The sequence below is a fragment of the Anguilla anguilla genome, chromosome 5, assembly GCF_013347855.1.
Source record: "Anguilla anguilla isolate fAngAng1 chromosome 5, fAngAng1.pri, whole genome shotgun sequence".
Lineage (NCBI taxonomy): Eukaryota > Metazoa > Chordata > Actinopteri > Anguilliformes > Anguillidae > Anguilla > Anguilla anguilla.
This window is the reverse complement of record NC_049205.1, coordinates 65,310,888-65,332,788: the sequence shown is the minus strand read 5'-3', so window position 1 is coordinate 65,332,788 and position 21,901 is coordinate 65,310,888. Positions and strand designations below refer to the sequence as shown.

General features: G+C 48.4%; 1 protein-coding gene across 1 annotated transcript; it reads left to right on the top strand.

The window, feature by feature from the left end:
- Nucleotides 1–1,040: 1,040 nt before the first annotated feature.
- On the top strand, nucleotides 1,041–18,907 carry si:dkey-28b4.8 (sarcoplasmic/endoplasmic reticulum calcium ATPase 2). The gene is made up of 23 exons (XM_035419957.1): nucleotides 1,041–1,441; nucleotides 2,331–2,450; nucleotides 3,900–3,917; nucleotides 4,369–4,451; nucleotides 4,955–5,059; nucleotides 5,592–5,730; nucleotides 7,642–7,808; nucleotides 8,360–8,515; nucleotides 8,648–8,789; nucleotides 9,229–9,395; nucleotides 9,903–9,991; nucleotides 10,978–11,080; nucleotides 12,007–12,138; nucleotides 12,356–12,481; nucleotides 13,033–13,254; nucleotides 13,647–13,758; nucleotides 14,346–14,587; nucleotides 15,008–15,228; nucleotides 15,467–15,669; nucleotides 16,914–16,999; nucleotides 17,756–17,889; nucleotides 18,207–18,324; nucleotides 18,559–18,907. Exons 2-23 carry the CDS (start codon nucleotides 2,333–2,335, stop codon nucleotides 18,880–18,882), a joined length of 3,207 nt encoding a protein of 1,068 aa, XP_035275848.1. The 5' UTR covers nucleotides 1,041–1,441; nucleotides 2,331–2,332; the 3' UTR covers nucleotides 18,883–18,907.
- The last annotated feature ends 2,994 nt before the right edge of the window (nucleotides 18,908–21,901 follow it).

Here is a 21,901-nt window from a genome sequence, read left to right as displayed (position 1 = left end):
GTGTTGTTGCATAGGCAAAAAAGTGGTCTTTAAAATGGCCAAAACCTAATGCTTCTGTGTGGACAGTACAATGAATGTGCTGCATTTAAATCGAATCCGAAAGCAACTGGCTTAATGTCGTAGCATTATGTTTTTGTGGGTATTGGTCTTTATGAATAATACAACTATTAAAAATGATTATTTTGATTGCACAAGCTCTTTTAGGATCTCTTTTAATATATAAATATGTGAATTTGTGGGAGATAGAGATGGGGAGTTAATTGCCTTGGGTGTGCAGCAAAAATTAGAAACTGATTTCATGGTGTGTATTTATGGATTTTTTAATTGGGTCAAACGCGAGCTCACTGAGTTCCGATGAAGCCAGACTGGAACATAACTGCCACCCGTCGCTCTCCCACGTCCTCTCAAGATTTCAACAAGCTGACCTTACTTATAAATCAGTGAACGGTCTCTGTGATGTTTGAATAATGAGGACACGTGGTATACTCTTAATTCTAACAATCGGCTACCCATTATTCTTATTGACGGCGCTTGGTTTTGCCTCCCTAGTGACGGTTTGAAGTTGATACACCTCGCGGAAAGGTCTGAGAAATTGGCGTCGGAGAAAATAAGACAGGGAGGGACAGTGTCGTGTACTTGGCTGACCTCAACCACCTTCGTGGCCTTGTTGAAATATTACGTCATTGGCCCTCAGTCGTCTTCCCCTTGTTACAGATTGGGCACCGAAGTAAAATCTCCGCATTGCATTTTACTACGTAGTTCCGCCCGCTTTCAATATTTCCATGGCAGTAATTTGTCAAAATTTAAGTCAGTTATCATAGTATTTGTTTGGTTGGCAGATATTTAAGTCAATCTTTCGTACGGCGACAGTCGCACCGCATGGTTATTGGTCAAGTGCGGTACCAAGGGGAGGGTCTACGTTTCACTCCTGCACCAAGGTTTTTGTAGGCGGGATTCTTACGTACCACACAATGTGATTTGACAATATACCTGCCAAAGCCATTGAAAGCCCTCTCATAGGCCCAAACGCACCCCCTGTTTTCTGCGTCTGAAGCTTGGCGTAACTGTCATTCTGTGGCGACGGCTATGTTGGTTGGAGATAGCGGTGGATTAAAGCGCACGACATCGAGGGAATTAGCAACAGCCGTAGACAAATACGCCTTTACCCAGTAGTAATTAGATCACAGTTAGCTCAAACAATGTCGCTCATTTTATGACAGTGTTTAAAAATTATGGACCATGTAGGTTTCTGCGATAAATAACGGATGATTTAACGTTAGCTAATTCTGCTCTGTAAAACGTCGCTTATAAAACGTTTTGTTAGTTACGTATTCCTATATCTCTATTTTCTACAACACTGTCGTTGTTTTAATATTTTAATTCCGTAATTTGCGTTAGTGTAGTTATTGATTATCGCTGTAGCGGAATACTTATTGCACTGGTAAGTAAATTATCATTAGCGATGGTTATCACACGATAGCTTAGCTAGCTAGCCAGCTGTAGGTTATCAGCAGCATTAAGTATGTAGCCGGGTATCTGATCGATAACTGTGCTTTAGTGCGTGGAGGCACTAGTAAGCAATATATCTGGTAACGTTATTGTCATGTAGGCTATGCTGCTATGGACGTTTTATGGTGTTTAACATTGCTGATATATTTCCCATTGCTGGTAATAATCTCGGTGTTCCATTTGTGTTTTTCCAACTGAAATGGGGGAACCGAGTGTAGATAGCTGGCTTGCCAAAAGGTTCGAGTTGCATAATGTTTAGACTATTGCCTTGTTAATAAACGCTTGCGTTAGCCTACTGTTAACTTAGATGCGCTTTGAATAAGCCTAGTTGTATAACTTATCACACCACAACCACAAATATTTGATGGCTTCATGAGATAATTGCGACTGTATTAACGTTACTTTCTTTGATGTTGAAAGCCAGTGCCTAAAGCAGTATGTAGGCTATGTAGCCTACTCCCTTAGTTTCTTTACCAAGCAAAACCTGCTGCCTCCGTTGTCACAGGCAACATTTTTCGCGTTTTCGTCTGGGGACCTGTTTATTAATTCAGTTACCGGGTTGTGATCAGTTGGATCTGGGATTTACTGTCATGCTCTATGCGTCTTTACTGTATGCTAGTGGGGCTGCCGCGGGAGTTCAGATGAATGACCTGATGGAGTTAATGTACAATATCCAAGTGAATACATTTTATTGACACTTGAATCTTGGCAGCCAATTTTCATTTGCGGTACTGCAGTGGCCTGCCAGTATGCTGGGCCGTGTGTGCGGTCCCTAACCCTCCCCCCCATCTCTCTGTTTCTCTCCCTCCCCCTTCCTGTAGGGATGGACAATGCCCATACGAAAACGGTGGAGGAAGTATTGGGGTTTTTCTGCGTGAACGAGTCAACTGGCCTGAGCAGCGAGCAGCTGAGGAAGGCTCGAGAGAAATGGGGATCAAACGGTAAACCCCCGGAGATCACCCTGCCAACACCGAGCGCTAGCCGTCCCTGAAATCTACGCGGACCCGCGGGCGCCACTAACGCATCTGTGGCCAATCCTGCATTTCTGCATCCGTCCAGACCAGAAACTGCAGCGCGCCAGGACAGCATATGCTATTAATAATTAAGCCCGTTTCCTGTTATTTATTTGTGTTATCTGTTTTTCTAATTCTTATTATTTTAAAATGACTATAAAAGCAGTTATAATAACAATAATAATAGTAATAATTCATTTTTTATTAATAACTATTACCTTTAACTATTCACAATTTTTCAACTCAGAACTATTTTTCGACTAATTTTCCAGAACTGTTTTTGCTCACTATGGCTGTCTCCTAATTTCATGATGATGGCAATAATAATAATAATAATAATAATAATAATAATAATAATAGCTCCTTGCATTTATAGAGCGCTTTTCTCACACTTAAAGTGCTTTACCGTTATAAGGGGGAACTCACCTCATCCACCTGCATGCAGACATTTTGTGCCAGAACACGCATCAGCTGAGGTGGAAACGATTTTTAGCCAGTTAAATTGGGGGATGATTAGGTGGCAGGTCGAGAGAGCTAGGTTGGGAATTTAGCCAGGAACCCCCCCATCGGGGACCCCCCCACTGGGAAAACCCCCTACTCTTTGCAAAGAGTGTCATGGGGTCTTTAATGACCACAGTGAGTCAGGTACCTCAGGGTAACATCTCGTCTGAAAGACGGCAGCTCCTACAGCGCAGTGTTCCCATCACTGCACTGGGGTTTTATTTGATCAGAGGGAGGGAAGATCGCCCCCTACTGGCGCACCAACACCACTTCCAGAAGAGACTTTGTTTTCCCAGGAGGTCTCCCACTCACACCCGCTTTGCTTCATCCGTTCAGCTGGAGCAGTGCACATACTGGGTGATGTTTAATCCTGGAAGGTTGATTGAACAATAGTTTCTGTTGATTGAGTTTGAAAACCCTTGGAATTTACATAGTGGTGAACTAAGCAGGTGTAGAATGGATTGTAATTTGCTTAATGTCAAAAATTTTGTCACGCCTGTGTGTAATTAACCGAATTCCCCAGCTGTACCTGAACACAGTAGGGGGGCGCTGTTTTCTCTCTAGAATACCAGGCAGTGTGAAGCGCACAAGCTTGGCTTCAGTGGGCTTTCACAGAGCTGTGCTGGTAGAGCCTTTTGTGTTCCCAGCTGTGTAGTAATTCAGACTCCTTCCATTAGAACCTTCCTTATTTAAATCAGTTCTGATGTTTCAAAGCTGATCCGTCAGGTCGCCATTTTGGTTACCAGGAACCCGGGAGCTTTATGAGGTTATAAGGCTTTATAAGGTCTTTATGAGGACACTGGCTGCAGCAGCTCTTACGATTGCTGACATTCTTCTCTTTCTCTCTTTTATACCTCACTGGGTTTTGGTGTGAAGAACTCCCAGCGGAAGAAGGTAAGATACTCTATGCCCTCTATGCTCTCTCTCACTCAGTAATGTCAAAACATACAACACTGTATCAAAACGTAAGTCACGTAGTAGAGGTAGAAACTCTGGGTATTTTCAAGACTAGGCTTGATATGGCATTAGATACTATCTAACCTGTGGGTAATCAGAGCACTAGGTACAATTTAGTCAGGAAAGTAGGGAGCATTGTTGGGCTGAATGGCCTGTTCTTATCATGATGTTATGTTAAAACACAGAAATTTAAGACTTCACACACAAAAACCCATAAAGACACAGGCATACACACAGACATATTGACAGAGTTAATAAAATGTAAAACTGCAAAGCTACATGGATTAATGTCATGTATATATTGACATGCATACATTAATACTATTGACCATTCATTTGAATTAATTTATGATTATAATATCTCTCGTTCTCTGTCACCCCCCCTCAGGGAAGTCTCTCTGGGAGCTGGTATTGGAGCAGTTCGAGGATCTTCTGGTGCGGATCTTGCTGTTGGCGGCCTGCATCTCTTTTGTAAGGAAACTGCTCTCCGTACTAAAATTACCGACATTTTAACCAAAATTATTCTGCATCTGTGCATTTTTATTTAAGTTGGTGGGGATAATTATCACTGTATGCAGAAAAACATTATGAAAGTTAGGAAAGGATTTCAGCCTCAGACACGAGGTGAAAAACCTCAGCTGAGATTTCAAGAAATGGGAGGGTTCCTCAATGGAAATGTAATATTTAACAAAACTGCAATATTCTAATACACTAAAATACCCACTACAGTACTCTATTATACTAACATACCCACTACAATACTCAATCATACTAACGTACCCACTACAATACTCAGTCATACTAACGTACCCACTACAATACTCAATCATACTAACGTACCCACTACAATACTCAATCATTCTAACATACTCATTGCCCTCTATAATCCTCTATAATACTCTGTCATACTAACATTCCTTCCTCTCTCTCTCTCTCTCTCTCTCTCTCACTCTCACTTCCTCTCTCATTTTTAGACTCTTGCCTGGTTTGAGGAGGGTGAGGGGACGATCACAGCCTTTGTGGAGCCCTTCGTTATCCTTCTGATCCTCATTGCTAATGCTATTGTTGGTGTGTGGCAGGTAAGGTTTGTGCGTGTGTGTGCGTGTGCATGTGTGTGTGCGTATGCGCGTGCGTGCGTGCGTGTGCATGTGTGTGCGTGTGTGCATGTGAGTGTGCGTGTGTGTGTGCATGTGTGTGTGTGCATGTGTGCATGTGTGTGTGCATGTGTGTGTGCGTGTGCATGTGTGTGCGTGTATGCATGTGAGTGTGCGTGTGTGCGTGTGCGCGTGTGCGCGTGTGCGTGTGTGCGTGTGTGCGTGTGTGAGTGTGCGTGCGTGCGTGCGTGCGTGCGTGCGTGCGTGCGTGCGTGCGTGTGTGTGTGTGTGTGTGTGCATGTGAGTGTGCGTGTGAGTGTGCGTGTGAGCGCGTGTGTGTGAGCGCGTGTGTGTGCGCATGTGCGTGTGTGTGCGTGTGCGTGCGTGTGCGTGTGCGTGCGTGAGTGCGTGTGAGTGTGTGCGAGTGTGAGTGTGTGCGAGTGTGCGAGTGCGCGAGTGAGTGTGTGTGTGAGTGTGTGTGTGTGTGCGTGTTCTGAACGCTCTCTCGTGTGCTCAGGAGCGTAATGCAGAGAACGCGATCGAGGCGCTGAAGGAGTACGAGCCGGAGATGGGGAAGGTTTACCGCCAGGACAAGAAGAGTGTGCAGCGGGTCCGGGCCAGAGACATCGTGCCGGGAGACATAGTGGAGGTGGCAGGTAAGAAACAAAACTACAAAAACTACAGAAACTTCCATGAGCATATTGTGCATATTCAGGTTGTGAGTCCTGCTGGAAAAGGTGTGTTGTTGGTCAGACTGCAGAAACAGACAGCAATGCAGTCACTGAGCTTTCGATGTGGCTGCTATGCAACTTATCCTCTTCTGTGAACAATGTGGAGTAGGAAGTGAGGGTTTATGGGAAGTGAAGTTTATAATTGAAATTGGGCCTGAGTACCTAGAATGTGGTGGCAGATGGCCTATAAGGAGAGGGAAAGGGAACTACATTTTCCATGAGGCCCTGACAAATTGTCCCATACAGGGCTGTAGCTTCAGCTGGGAAATTCAGCCAAAGTACAAAAGGTCAGAGACATTAACCTCAAAGCTTTACTCTCTTTTTCCCAAGAATATCTTTTTTCTGAAGCCTTCTGGGAACGTTTGGTTTAAGTGAAGTTTGTGTTCCTCACAGGAACTGACCGGAGAGAGCGGCCGTGGTGCTTCCATCTGAGCTTCAGCGTTCAGTGTCAGGGCTTCTAATCATAATATCAGAACTAATGCATACGCCATATTGTACACACTTATGGAACTGGGAATCCGTGGGGATGTAAGGAACTGGAAATCTGTGGGAATCTTGGAAACAGGAAATCTGTGGGAATAGTAGAAATTGGAAGTCTGGCAATGCAAGGAGGACACAACTTTTACTCTTATCTGTGCAGGATAGGAGTGGGTCAACACAGGGCCTTTTATTACATAGAACACACTTTCCTCTGATCTTTTATTACATAGAACACACTTTCCTCTGATCTTTTATTACATAGAACACACTTTCCTCTGATCATTTATTACATAGAACACACTTTCCTCTGATCGTTTATTACATAGAACACACTTTCCTCTTATAGTTTATTACATAGAACACACTTTCCTCTGATCTTTTATTACATAGAACACACTTTCCTCTGATCGTTTATTACATAGACGCTTTCCTCTGATCTTTTAGAACAGAGGAAATCAGGAATAGGCAAATACTTTTTCTCAGCACTATACATAGAACATGGGCTTTCATTTTGTCGAAGGGAAGTGTACTCCATTTACTGTGATTTACAGCCTTTTGCTGTTTAACTCTTTGTGAGCAGCGTCATAAATTATTTAGATGCCAGTCCTTCCACTGAAGCACCTTCCAGGTACTCGGGGGGGTGGATGTGAAACTCTTACATTCCTAATGTTCATTTATGGTGCATAACAAGCAAAGAGGAAGTAAGAATGATATAGGACAGGAAGTGAAGAGGAAGTAAGTGTGATATAGAACAGGAAGTGGAGGAGGAAGTAAGAATGATATAGAACAGGAAGTGAAGAGGAAGTAAGTGTGATATAGAACAGGAAGTGGAGGAGGAAGTAAGAATGATACAGAACAGGAAGTGAAGAGGAAGTAAGTGTGATATAGAACAGGAAGTGGAGGAGGAAGTAAGTGTGAAATAGAACAGGAAGTGAAGAGGAAGTAAGTATATAAAACAGGAAGTGAAGAGGAAGTAAGTGTGATATAGAACAGGAAGTGGAGGAGGAAGTAAGAATGATACAGAACAGGAAGTGAAGAGGAAGTAAGTGTGATATAGAACAGGAAGTGGAGGAGGAAGTAAGTGTGAAATAGAACAGGAAGTGAAGAGGAAGTAAGTATATAAAACAGGAAGTGAAGAGGAATTAAGTGTGAAATAGAACCAGTCGTGAAGAGGAAGTAAGTGTGAAATAGAACCAGTCGTGAAGAGGAAGTAAGTATGATACAGAACAGGAAGTGAAGAGGAAGTAAGTGTGAAATGGAACAGGTCATGAAGAGGACTTCGTCTCTGGTGTTGAGGAAGAAGTGAATGTGCTGCTTCCCTCCTAACTCCAATTCTGTTTTTCTGAACTCCCCCAGTTGGAGACAAGGTACCAGCGGACATCCGGCTGACCTCTATCCGCTCCACCACACTAAGAGTGGACCAGTCCATTCTGACGGGGGAGTCCGTGTCCGTGCTGAAACACACGGATCCAGTGCCTGACCCCCGCGCCGTCAACCAGGACAAGAAGAACATGCTGTTTTCTGTGAGTGGAGAGGCAGAGGGAGGGGGGGGGGGGGGGGGGGGCAAAGTGTTTTTCACAGTCACTGTACTGCTTTGCAAAGCGTAGACACACAGTTGTAAGAGCCATTATTTACACAGGCTTTCTCTTTTATTTATTTACTTATTTATTGCCTGCCAGAATGTCCAGGTGGCTTAAATTTCTCTGGCTGGTCATTTTTACTGACCAAATTAAGCAATTGCTAGCTTACACAAATTCTGGTGTGCGTGTGTGTGTTTATATATATATGTGTCAGTGTGTGTGTGTGTGTGTGTGTGTGTTTGTATATATATCTGTCTGTGTGTGTGTGTGTTGTGTTTGTGTGTGTGTCTGTGTGTATGTGTGTGTTTGTATATATATCTGTGTGTGTGTGTGTGTGTGTGTGTGTGAGTGTGTGTATAGTCTCTAGGTAGGTCCTCTAAGTGTCAGGGCTGCAGTCCAGATGCAGGTTCTGTGGCAGTAATTGAAGTTCAGACAGGAAGGCTCAGTTTCTGGGAGGTGTACGGAGCATGACCCATCTCTGGCCAACCCCCCAGGGCACCAACATCGCCGCGGGCCGGGCCATGGGCGTGGTGGTGGCCACGGGCGTGCAGACGGAGATCGGGAAGATTCGGGACGAGATGGCGGCAACAGACCCGGAGAGGACTCCGCTGCAGCAGAAGCTGGACCAGTTCGGAGAGCAGCTGTCTAAGGTGGGACAGGTTGCCGTGGTGACGCAGTCTGCGCAGACCAGTTTATAGAGCTGCTGTCTAAGGTGGGACAGGTCGCCGTGGTGACGCAGTCTGCGCAGACGCAGCTCTCCTGACGGGACCCTTTCCTCGCAGGTGATCACCCTGATCTGCGTGGCCGTGTGGGGCATCAACGTGGGGCATTTCAATGACCCCGTCCACGGGGGCAGCTGGCTGAGGGGGGCAGTTTACTACTTCAAGATCGCCGTGGCCCTGGCGGTGGCTGCCATTCCTGAGGGTACTGCTCTCCTCCGCTCCTTCTCTCCCTCTCTCCTTCTCTCTTTCTCTCTCTGTCCCTCCCTCCTCTTCTCCCTGTCCTCCTCTCCTTCTCTCCCTCTCTCTTTCTCTCTTTCTCTCTCTGTCCTCCTCTCCTTCTCTCCCTCTCTCCTTCTCTCTTTCTCTCTCTGTCCCTCCCTCCTCTTTCTCCTGTCCTCCTCTACTCTCCTCTCTCTCTATTCCTCCCTTCTCCTCTCCCTGTCCTGCTTTCCTTCTTTCTCTCCCTCTATTCTTCCCTCTTCTCCCTGTCCTCCTCTCTTTCTCTATCCTTCTCCTCTCTCTGTCCTGCTCTCCTCCTGTACTCTCCCTCTCTCCCTCCCTCTTCCTCTCCCTCTGTCCTCCCTCTCTCCCTCTCTGTATGAGTAATGTGAGCTGTTAATTAGCCCCGCCCCCTTTCCCAGGTCTCCCTGCTGTCATCACCACCTGCCTGGCGCTGGGCACGCGGCGCATGGCCCGTAAGAACGCCATCGTGCGCAGCCTGCCCTCCGTGGAGACGCTGGGCTGCACCTCCGTCATCTGCTCCGACAAGACCGGCACGCTCACCACCAATCAGATGTCTGTGTGCCGGGTGAGGCCCCGCCCTGCCGGGCTCAGTGTAACCAATCCGCTGCGGCCCGTCCCGGGGCCTGGTCGGCGGGGAACGGGATCAGGTCCCGTACAATCCTGGCAGTTCAGAAAATTCTTCAGTTCTTAAATTGGAAAAAAGTCCTTATATTTCCTAAATTGACTGAATTGAGATGAAATTGAGCTCCTAGCCCAGGTGAACAGTGATATATATGTAATGCAGTGTATGGATGTCTGCAGTGTGGTTTAATCTACTCGTTACAGTCTAACGCCTGCTTGACTTCACTAAGGTATGGGAAACATATGGGATTGAGAGGCTTAAGATTTAAGTTTAGCTCTTAACTATGTAAGATTACTATTATTTTCTTGTTCTAGAAACGATGGTAACATCATGGTGTTTACGGGTTGAGTAATCAGTGTGCGGGTTGCGTGGTGTGTCTGCTTCACTAACAGTCCGTGTTTAACCCCCTTTTCTAACAGTCTGTGTGCGGGACTATTTCTTTGTGCGTAGATGTTTGTGGTGGACAGTGTGATGGGGGAGCAATGTGCCCTGAGCGAGTTTACAGTGACCGGCTCTACTTACGCTCCAGAAGGGGAAGTGTGAGTGCATTTAACCACTAACGTGTGCTTATAGAGTTACAGTAGTGTTACTAACCGTTTCACACGTGCTTATAGTTACATTAGTGCTAATAACAGTGTCACACGTGCTTATAGAGTTACACTAGTGCTAATAGCAGTTTCACACATGCATATAGAGTTACAGTAGTGTTACTAACAGTGTCACACGTGCTTATAGTTACACTAGTGCTAATAGCAGTTTCACACGTGCTTATAGAGTTACACTAGTGCTAATAGCAGTTTCACACATGCATATAGAGTTACAGTAGTGTTACTAACAGTGTCACACGTGCTTATAGAGTTACACTAGTGCTAATAACAGTTTCACAGGTGCTTATAGAGTTACACTAGTGCTAATAGCAGTTTCACACATGCATATAGAGTTACAGTAGTGTTACTAACAGTGTCACACGTGCTTATAGAGTTACAGTAGTGCTACTAACAGTTTCACACATGCATATAGAGTTACACTAGTGCTAATAACAGTTTCACACATGCTCATAGAGTTACAGTAGTGCTAATAACAGTTTCACAGGTGCTTATAGAGTTACACTAGTGTTACTAACAGTTTCACACATGCTCATAGAGTTACAGTAGTGTTACTAACAGTTTCACACATGCTATACCTAAAAATAAAAGGTTTTGGCACCACTCTCAGTGCCAGTGGCAAAAGTATCCACCAGTATGCAGAGTGTGTTCCCGGAAACGTACATGTAAGTCTGAAAGCACGTGAACGTATATGCACTGAGCTGGCTGCTGTGTCATGGGCCCGGACCTTTTATCCCATCCAGTTAGTGTCTGTTTTAGTCATCTTAACTTGCCTCAAACATTTAGGATTTTTATAGTAGGGGCCTGAAGGAAAGGTACTTTGCAGAAATATTTTGATATCATTACTCTCCCTCCTTCGCTCTCTCTCTCTGTCCCCCCCTCTCCCTCTTTCTCTCCCTCCTTTTCTCTTCGTCCCTCAGGTATAAGGATGGCAGTCCTGTTTGTTGTAGCCAGTTTGAAGGACTTGTTGAAATGGCCACCATCTGTGCCCTCTGCAATGACTCCTCCCTGGACTACAATGAGGTTATTGACACCCCCACTGCCTTGAATACCTCTTACTCTGCAATACTGTAGAATGCTACTGTAGAGCGGTACCCTCAGTACAGACCCACCCCACTGCCCTCAGTACAGACCCATCCTACTGCCCTCAGTACAGACCCACCCTACTGTCCTCAGTACAGACCCACCCCACTGCCCTCAGTACAGACCTACCCTACTGTCCTCAGTACAGACCCACCCTACTGCCCTCAGGACAGACCCACCCCACTGCCCTCAATACAGACTGCCCTCAGTACAGACCCACCCCACTGCCCTCAGTACAGACTCGCCCTACTGCCCTCAGTACAGACCCACCCCACTGTCCTCAGTACAGACCCACCCTACTGCCCTCAGTACAGACCCACACTACTGACCTCAGTACAGATGCACCCTACTGCCCTCAGTACAGGTCTGTAGTGCAGTGATACTGCTTTGGTCTGTAGTGCAGTGATACTGGGTTGGTCTGTAGTGCAGTAATACTCACTTGGTCTGTAGTTCAGTAATACTGGTTTGGACTGCAGTGCAGTGATACTGGGTTGTCTGTAGTGCAGGATGTTGGGTTGGTCTGTAGTGCAGTGATACTGTTTTGGTCTGTAGTGCAGTGATGTTGGGTTGGCCTGTAGTGCAGTGATGTTGGGTTGGTCTGTAGGGCAGTGATTGTGCTGGTCTGTAGTGCAGTGATGTTGGGTTGGCCTGTAGTGCAGTGATACTGTTTTTGTCTGTAGTGCAGTGATGTTGGGTTGGCCTGTAGTGCAGTGATGTTGGGTTGGTCTGTAGTGCAGTGATACTGTTTTGGTCTGTACTGCAGTGATGTTGGGTTGGTCTGTGGGGCAGTGATTGTGCTGGTCTGTACTGCAGTGATACTGGTGGGCAGTGTAGCCCAGGCGGTGATTGTTCTTCCTCTCTCTCAGGCGAAGGGCGTGTATGAGAAAGTGGGTGAGGCCACAGAGACTGCCCTCTGCTGCCTGGTGGAGAAAATGAACGTGTTCGACACAGACCTGCGTGGGCTCACTCCTGCAGAGAGGGCCACAGCCTGCTGCTCTGTGAGTGTGTGTGTGTGTGTGTGTGTGTGCGTGTGTGTGTGTGAGAGAGTGTGTGTGTGAGTGTGTGTGTGTGTGTGAGAGAGTGTGTGTGCGCGCGTGTGTGTGTGTATCTGAGAGAGAGTGTGTGTGTTCGCGTGTGTGTGTGTGCTTAGTTCATCATAATAAAAAATTGTAATAGAAGTAATAAACAGAGACACCCCCCCCATCCCCCCCCCAGGTGATAAAGCAGCTCATGCAGAAGGACCTGACGCTGGAGTTCTCTAGAGACAGGAAGTCCATGTCCGTCTTCTGCTCCCCCAACAAGCTGAGCCGCTCCGCCTCAGGAGCCAAGATGTTCATAAAGGTCAGAAGCCCCCCCTTTCTACTTCCTGTCACCCCCCTCTTTCAAATCCCCCCCTTTCTACTTCCTCTGTCCCCCTCTGTGAAATCCCCCCCTTTCTACTTCCTGTCTCCCCCCTCTGTGAAATCCCCCCCTTTCTACTTCCTGTCACCCCCCTCTTTCAAATCCCCCCCTTTCTACTTCCTGTCACTCCCCTCTGTGAAATCCCCCCCTTTCTACTTCCTGTCTCCCCCCTCTTTCAAATCCCCCTCTTTCTACTTCCTCTGTCCCCCTCTGTGAAATCCCCCCCTTGCTACTTCCTGTCTCCCCCCTCTTTCAAATCCCCCTCTTTCTACTTCCTCTGTCCCCCTCTGTGAAATCCCCCCCTTGCTACTTCCTGTCTCCCCCCTCTTTCACATGCAGATACTCTTTATTTTCATGAAGCATCAACTTAAATGCAAATCAGTTCAGTGGTGTTTTATTGGCAGGACATTTGGACGTGTACAATGTATAATATAAAATATTAAATGTATAACTGTCGTATAACCCCCCCCCCACCCCACCCCCTCCCCTAGGGTGCCCCGGAGAGCGTTCTGGAGCGTTGCCAGTGGTTACGGGTTGGGGGGAGTTCACGGGTGCCCCTTACGGGGGTCCTGCGGGAGCAGCTGCTGGCAACGGTGCGTGAGTGGGGGTCAGGGCGTGACACCTTGCGCTGCCTCGCCATGGCAACCCGCGACTCCCCGCCCGACCCCCGCTGCCTCAACCTGGAGAACTCCGCCGGCTTCTCTGACTACGAGGTGAGGGCGTAAAAACTATGGAATGCTGCAGTAAACTGTACAACACTGTAGTAAACTGCTCTACACTGCAGTAAACTACACAACAGTGCAGTAAAAACTATGGAGTGCTGCAGTAAACTGTACAACACTGTAGTAAACTGCTCTACACTGCAGTAAACTACACAACAGTGCAGTAAAAACAAGGCAATGCTGCAGTAAACTGTACAACACTGTAGTAAACTGCTCTACACCTGCAGTAAAGTACAATAGAGTAAACGAAGCTGTACTGAACATAGCACAAATAAAGTAGATCATTTTTCGAGTTTCCTCTGTAAGCCATCTTTGTGACAGCGTTTCTTTAAAAAGTGCTAGACTAATTAAATTGAATAAACCCTCTCGCCCCCCCCCGCCAGTCGGACCTGACCTTCGTGGGCTGCGTGGGGATGCTGGACCCCCCCAGGAAGGAGGTTCTGAGTGCCGTGCGCATGTGCAGACAGGCAGGGATTCGCGTCATCATGATCACAGGTCAGATACCGCTGAACCGCGCAGGTCAGATACCGCTGATCCGCACGGGTCACATACCGCTGATCCGCACGGGTCAGGTACCGCTGATCCGCACGGGTCAGGTACCGCTGATCCGCACGGGTCAGGTATCGCTGATCCGCACGGGTCAGGTACCGCTGATCCCCGTGGGTCAGGTACCGCTGATCCCCGTGGGTCAGGTACCGCTGATCCGCACGGGTCAGATACCGCTGATCCGCAGGGGTCAGATACCGCTGATCCCCGTGGGTCAGGTACCGCTGGTCCACACGGGTCAGGTACCGCTGATCCACGCGGAACTGTTTAATAAGCTTTCTCTCGCTCTCTCTCCCTCTCCCTCTCTCTCCCTCTCCCTCTCCCTCTCTCTCGCTCTCGCTCTCTCTCTCTCTCTCCCCCTCTCTCTCCCCCTCTCTCTCTCTCTCTCTCTCTCTCTCTCTCTCTCTCTCTCTCTCTCTCTCTCTCTCTCTCTCTCTCTCTCTCTCTCTCTCTCTCTCTCTCTCTCTCTCTCTCTCTCTCTCTCTCTCTCTCTCTCTCTCCCCCTGGCCCCGCCCTTGCGGTTGCCACGGCTCTAGGGGACAATAAGGGGACGGCGATGTCCATCTGCCGCCGCGTGGGCATTATCACGGAGCAGGAGGAGGAGGAGGGGCAGGGCGGGCCGTTTGGGGGGGGGCTGACGGGGCGCGAGTTCGACGAGCTGCCCCCCCACCTGCAGCGGCAGGCCTGTCGCACCTGTCGCTGCTTCGCCCGTGTGGAGCCCACCCACAAGAGCCGCATCGTAGAGTACCTGCAGAGTCTGAGCGACATCACTGCCATGGTGAGGTCCCCAAGAGTCTGTGTGTGTATGTGTGAGCGTGTGTGTGCCTGTGCGAGTGCGAGTGTGTGTGTGCGTGCGTGTGAGCGTGTGTGTGTGTGCGTGTGTGTGTGTCTGTATGTGAGTGTGTGTGTGTGTGTGAGCGTGTGTGTGTGTGTATGTGAGTGTGTGTGTGTGTGTGTGTGTGTGTGTGTGAGTGTGTGTGCGAGTGTGTCTAAGTGTGTGTGTGTGTGCGTGTGAGCGTGTGTGTATGTGAGTGTGTGTGTGTGAGTGTGTGTGCGAGTGTGTGTGTGTGTGCGTGTGTGCGTGTGAGCGTGTGTGTGTGTGCGTGTGAGCGTGTGTGTGTCTGTATGTGAGTGTGTGTGTGTGTGTGTGAGTGTGTGTGTGTGTGTGTGTGTTACTGAGTCTGTGTGTGTCTCTCAGACAGGAGATGGGGTAAACGACGCCCCTGCCTTGAAGAAGGCAGAGATTGGCATCGCCATGGGCTCTGGGACGGCCGTTGCTAAGTCAGCCTCGGAGATGATTCTCGCCGACGACAACTTCTCCACCATTGTGGCAGCGGTGGAGGAGGGCCGAGCCATCTACAACAACATGAAGCAGTTCATCCGCTACCTCATCTCCTCCAACATTGGAGAGGTGGTCTGGTAAGACCCGCCCCTCATGTCTTCCTTCAGGACTGTAGTTTAGTTTTTCATGTGTGAGGTGTCTTATGGGGACTGTAGTTTAGTTTCTTTCTCGTGTGAAGTGTCTTGTGACGACAGTAATTCAAGAATGTATTTCTTGGCATGAGCACACATTGGCATAGTATTGCCAAAGCATAGCTTACATGAAATCTAAATCAACACGTCTCTCTCCCTCTCCCTCCCCCGCTCTCTGTTCTAGTATATTCCTCACTGCTGCATTGGGAATGCCCGAGGCCTTGATTCCAGTCCAGCTGCTGTGGGTGAATCTGGTGACAGACGGGTTCCCAGCCACAGCCCTGGGGTTCAACCCCCCCGACCTGGACATCATGTCACGGCCCCCCCGCTCCCCCAAGGAGCCGCTCATCTCCGGCTGGCTCTTCTGCAGATACCTGATCATCGGCTGTGAGTCCCTCAAAAACCCATACTGTTCTAGCGGCGTCAAGCAAAACTCTGTTAGCTCTATTTGGACCGTTGTTAAGCAGAAACCTCTGATTGTTAATTCTGTGATTCCATGAAAACAATGATTCTATCAGAAAGAAATATTTCCTTCTAATTATAGAATTAGCACCAATTTTGGTTATTGGTCAGTTATTTAAGAAAATTGCCATAACTCAATCTCTATCTCTCTCGGTCTTGCTTTTTAAAATGGTTTGGTAATGCAGAGTAGACAAAGCGTACTTCTTGTTCCTTTCAACCAGGTTAGAATGCCAGCTAATGTTAGCTTTATGCTAGGTTCTCTGTTATTCACGTTGCTTAGTTAATATTAAAATAGAGTTGGGCTTTAGGTCAGAGTGGTCTCACCGTGTGCTTGCCTCTTCAAAAGTATTGGCTAACGGGGTATTGGAGTAAGATACGAGGCAAGTTCACACCAGTAAGTTAACGGACTCTTTGTCATACGCATTTGTATGAAATTTAAAATCGGACGCTCGCTCTTGTGTAAGGCTAACTGGAACAGCTGTACGCAGAACCGCTGTATCGACAGCTGAAAGACGACTCTTATGTTGTTGTCTGTATTTCTGGCTCAATGTCACCGACATTCATTTCCTCCCCGGCATGTGATTCCGCCTCGTGCCTCTTGTAACATGGCTAACAATAGCTCAGTTTTTGCTTCGCCGTTGTAAATCTGTCTGAATTTAGTGTATAGCTAGCATATGTTAGCGTAGTACAGCAGTCACGAATAGATTTACGAGGCAACACAACCACGCATGGCGGTAGATTTATTGATTTTCTTAAAGTGACAACGATCAAATTCACAGCTGTGGCGCTTCTTTCTGCGGAGTTGATAGTTCTAGGTTAAAGCGGCCCGTTACACACAGCAGCGGTCATTATACAGAAATATGTGACCGCTGAATGCCTGAAGTGGCCAATCAGAATCCAGCATTAAAGCTGTGTCATAATTCTCTATACTGACTGCTGTTTCACACCTGACTGTATCCCCCCGCACTCCCCGTGGCCAAACAGCCTGGTCAGAGCGTGCTCTTTCCCATTGGTAACTAATGCTAACTAGTGTCAACTAGGCATTAGCGGGAAAAGGCTTGGAAAGAAGGAAAATGTTTTTTAAAAATTAAGAAATTTGAAGCTCCCTCTCTCTTTCTCTTTCCCCCTCTCTCCCTCCCTCACCCGCTCCCCCTCTCTCTCTCTCTCAGGTTATGTGGGTGCAGCCACTGTGGGAGCTGCCGCTTGGTGGTTCATGGCAGCTCATGATGGACCCAAAGTCACCTTCTATCAGCTGGTAATAATCCCTGGATTAGTGACCTTTTTCCCGGTTATATACAGCCACACTCGTGCTGCGGTCTTTACCAGCGACGCCAGGGAGGGTAGACGAGCCAAGCCAAGCTTTGCACAGACATGAGGCAGACATTTAGCAAGCAGACCACAGGTGCCTGACTGACCAGCAGAGATCGCTATATATCAGTGAGATGCAGATCCTGACCAGTTGAACCCGCCCTGATTCCAGTTACGTATCACCCTTTTGGTTAGGCAGTTAGCCCTGGCATGGTTGCAGTTCCAACCAGGGCCATGGGGCCCATCCACACACTGGAGAAGAGCCTTAACAGATACCAGACCATGGGGCCCATCCACACACTGGAACAGAGCCTTAACAGATACCAGACCATGGGGCCCATCCACACACTGGAGCAGAGCCTTAACAGATACCAGACCATGGGGCCCATCCACACACTGGAACAGAGCCTTAACAGATACCAGACCATGGGGCCATCTACACACTGGAGCAGAGCCTTAACAGATACCAGACCATGGGGCCCATCCACACACTGGAACAGAGCCTTAACAGATACCAGACCATGGGGCCCATCCACACACTGGAACAGAGCCTTAACAGATACCAGACCATGGGGCCCATCCACACACTGGAACAGAGCCTTAACAGATACCAGACCATGGGGCCCATCCGCACACTGGAACAGAGCCTTAACAGATACCAGCCCACCAATCTCTCTCTCTCTCTCTCTCTCTCCCCCCCCAGTCGCACTACCTGCAGTGCAGTGAGGGGCACAGTGAGTTTGCGGGGGTGCAGTGTTCGGTTTTCGAGTCGCCGTACCCCATGACCATGGCCCTCTCCGTCCTTGTCACCATAGAGATGTGCAACGCCCTCAACAGGTGCCGGAGGACCACAACTCCCACAATTCCATTAAATTAAAATGGATATATTCTGTTGCCAGTTTACCATGCATGAGCTAAATTTCAGTTGATTTTCTGAATTTACTGAATTGAAATTGAATTGAGTCCCGGTTTGGCTGGTGAGCAGTGACATGGCAGGTTTTCTGTGTGTGTGTGTGTAATGGTGTGGTGCATGTGTGTAATGTGTGTGTGTGTGTAATGTGTATGCGTGTGTGTGTGTGTAATGGTGTGGTGCATGTGTGTAATGTGTGTGTTTGTGTGTATAATGTGTTTGTGTGTGTGTGTGTGCGTTTCAGTCTGTCGGAGAACCAGTCCCTGCTGAAGATGCCTCCCTGGTCGAACCCGTGGCTGGTTGGGGCCATCTGCCTCTCCATGGCCCTGCACTTCCTCATCCTGTATGTGGACCCCTTACCGGTGAGTGCCCTGCCCCCTTACTGCTGAGTGCCCCGCCCCCTCACCCGTGAGTGCCCTGCCCCCTTACTGCTGAGTGCCCCGCCCCTTACCGCTGAGTGCCCCGCTCCCTTACTGCTGAGTGCCCCGCCCCCTTACCCCACCCCTTACTGCTGAAGGCGTTAACTGAGGTAGCCGCGGAGGTGAAGCGGGCCTGTCCCAGCTTGGCTGACGTGTCTCCTCTCTCCTCTCCTGCAGATGATCTTTCAGATCCGGCCGCTGTCCTGGCCGCAGTGGGTCACTGTGCTCAAGATGTCGCTGCCCGTCATCCTGATGGACGAGGCCCTGAAGTTCCTGGCCCGCAACTACATCGAGCCGGGCTATGACCTGGAGCTGGAGGAGGAGCAGGCCCGCAGGAGGCGCGGCCAGGAGGCGGGGCAGGGGGACCTGGCCGACATGCTGCTCACCCCTGTCCGTCAGGCCCTCAGGGGCGTGTCCTGGTCCTTTGTGCTAGTCTCCGCCCCCTTGCTGATCTGGATCTACAGCCTGGACTCTGACATCACCAACATCTTCTGGACATAGAAGAAGGATGGGGGGGGAAAGGAAGGGGGAGGGAGGGAGGGGGGAGAGAGGAAGGAGGATGGGGGGTAGAGGAAGAGGGAGGGAGAGATGGGGGCGAGAGGAGGAGGGAGGCAGGGAGGGAGGGATGGGGGAGAGAAGATGGAGGGAGGAAGAGGGAAAGAGGGAGGGAGGGTGGGATGGGGAGAGAGAAAGGGGCAGGGAAGGAGGGAGGGTGGGATGGGTGGAGGGAGAGAGGAAGGGGGATGGAGGGATGGAGAGTTAGGGTGAGGGGGCAAAAGGGGAGGTAGAGAAGATGAAAAGAGGGACGGGAGAAATGGGGTGATGGAAGAGGGGCAGAGGGAAAGCAGGAATAAAAGGCGGTGGAGGATAAAAATTTGGATTTTGGATGGAGGCATGAAAGGACAAAGACAATCAGTGAAGGGAATGGGAGGACAGAGAAGAGAGGGATGGTGGGAGAGGAAGAGGGAGGGGAGGATGGAGGAAGAGAGGGATGGTGGGAGAGGAAGAGGGAGGGGAAGATGGTGGGAGAGAGGAAGAGGGAGGGAAAGATGGAGAAGGAGAGGGAAGAGAGATGGAGAGATGAAAAGGGCTCTGCCCTGGCAAATTAACATCCCACCGCTTTTAAAAACCAGGAGAAATCTTTTAAAAAGCATGTCGTACATCTCTCTTGTGCTGGAAGCTCCAGTGTCAAGGCAGCGTCTGTTCCAGATTCTGTTGGGTTTCAGTTTAAAATGGTAATGAGAGGTGAGCTGTCACTAAGGAGGGAAGGAGAGGATGTGTGCAGAGGAGATCAGCTGCTGGAACCCGGGGTATCTGATTGGCTGTGGGGGTTTGTTGGCAGGGCTGGGTATTTGATTGGCTGTGGGGGTTTGATGGCAGGGCTGGGTATCTGATTGGGTGTGGGGGTTTGATAGCAGGGCTGGGTATCTGATTGGGTGTGGGGGATTGATAGCAGGGCTGGGTATCTGATTGGGTGTGGGGGATTGATGGCAGGGCTGGGTATCTGATTGGGCATGGGGGTTTGATGGCAGGGCTGGGTATCTGATTGGGTGTGGGGGTTTGATAGCAGGCCTGGGTATCTGATTGGCTGTGGGGGTTTGATAGCAGGGCTGGGTATCTGATTGGGTGTGGGGGATTGATAGCAGGGCTGGGTATCTGATTGGGCGTGGGGGTTTGATAGCAGGGCTGGGTATCTGATTGGGCGTGGGGGATTGATGGCAGGGCTGGAACAGCAGGTGCGTTTAGAAGGATGCCACTGGGTTGCAGGGTTTAGACGTGATGAATCAGGGCTTAAAAAGACTTCATATTCTGCATTTAGACTGAATGACATTTTATTCCACAGCGTTGTGTACAGAAGCCACGTTGAACCATTTATTTATTCTGAATGATATTCTTTAATGCCGTCCTCGCATTTCACCGCAGACAGAAACATTCACATTCTTCTTCCTGTCTTTTCTTTTTGGTGACATCACATCCTGTCAGTGCTTTATCGTTCCGATAGGAGCCAGTCCCATTCAGCGGTGATGTCAGATGCTTAAGGGCCCAATCACAGACGTCCGAGCCTGAGGGTGAGGACGCGAGACGTGTGTCTAAGCAGACGGTTAAGAGCTGCCAAGCCACGCCCCCGACACTACCAGCACGTTTACATGAAGAGGGAAATCATGGTTCTTCTGTGCTAAATCATGCTAACTCAAGGTAGTTGGGTGGTGGGTGTGTTATTGTGCAGTGTCTGTAAATGGCTCCACTACACCATGTATCTGGACTAAAATCAAGAGCTCCATCCTCAGCCGTAGCTGAGCATCACTGCAGCTGACAGTGAGGTTTATGCAGACCAGTCTTTCATACAGGGCCCTTCTGATTTAAAAAAAGCATCCAGCAAAATGGTCATTACACTGACTGAAGGGAAAACACCCATTTGAATTTCTGACAGCGTTTGGTTCCATGTGATTGACAGCTATTCTTACGATTCTCTGTGTGTCTGTGGCATGACAACACAGTAACAATCTGTCCCTTTTATGACATCACATATAAGCATTCCATTTGAAGAAGTTTCATTTCTATGACATCAGTTTTGTTTTTTTTTTTAAATATTTTTTTCATTCTACCGATCCCTTTTTGAGACGTGACACCCTTAGCACCCTTGTACCCTTCCTACTGTAACCATGACGATACACCCTGTTGCTGTTGCATTGTACTGTGTTGTACTGTACGGTTACCTCAGCGATGGGGCAACATAAACACTCCACAGTGCTGTGCTGCAGCAGCCAGTCCCCATTGGGGATCATTAGCTGGTTCCACTGAGCCATGCTACGCAAGCCCCTGAGGCTGCTCTCTCTGTCTGAGCGCCGCACACAGAAGCACTCGAGTCCGTGTGTGAGCCGCAGTTTTCTGTCTGAGAGCTGGTGAGGTCTAGTAAAGGGCAACCTTGACACTAATATTATGGCTACTGATATTTTTGTTTGATTTTTTTTTTTCTTCTGTTTTTGTCATGTGTGTATTTCTTGCTATATTCCAAAAACAGGCACCACCGTGCTTTCAGTTTTCATTTTTAAAACATTAACTTTGTTTACTTTTTACCCTTAACTTGCACATTGTTGTTCATTTATTATTATTATTATTATTATTATTGTAATGATTATTGTTGTTGTTTTGTCATTGTTATGGTGGCAGCTACAATGAGCTGCAGTTCCCCATCTTTGCCTGAGCGATAGGTGGGGGCGCTGTTTCCGAAGCTAGTGTTTTTCCAGGAGGACCTTAGCCACCAGAGACCGTGGGTTAGCAAGCAGCTGGGGGTGTGCTTTGGGAGTAGAGGAGTAGAGGAGGTGATGTGGCAGGTGGGGGAGTGGCGTAGAGGCGAGGGGAGTGGTGCCTGGGTGGAGAAGGGAAACCTCGTCCCAACTCCTCTGTTCCTCCCCACTCTTTTCTTGTGTGCTGTTTTTTCATGTGAAACCAATTTGCAAAAAAAAAAAAAAAAAACACATTTGATCTGAAATGGAATTGGAAATGTAAGTTATTTTTA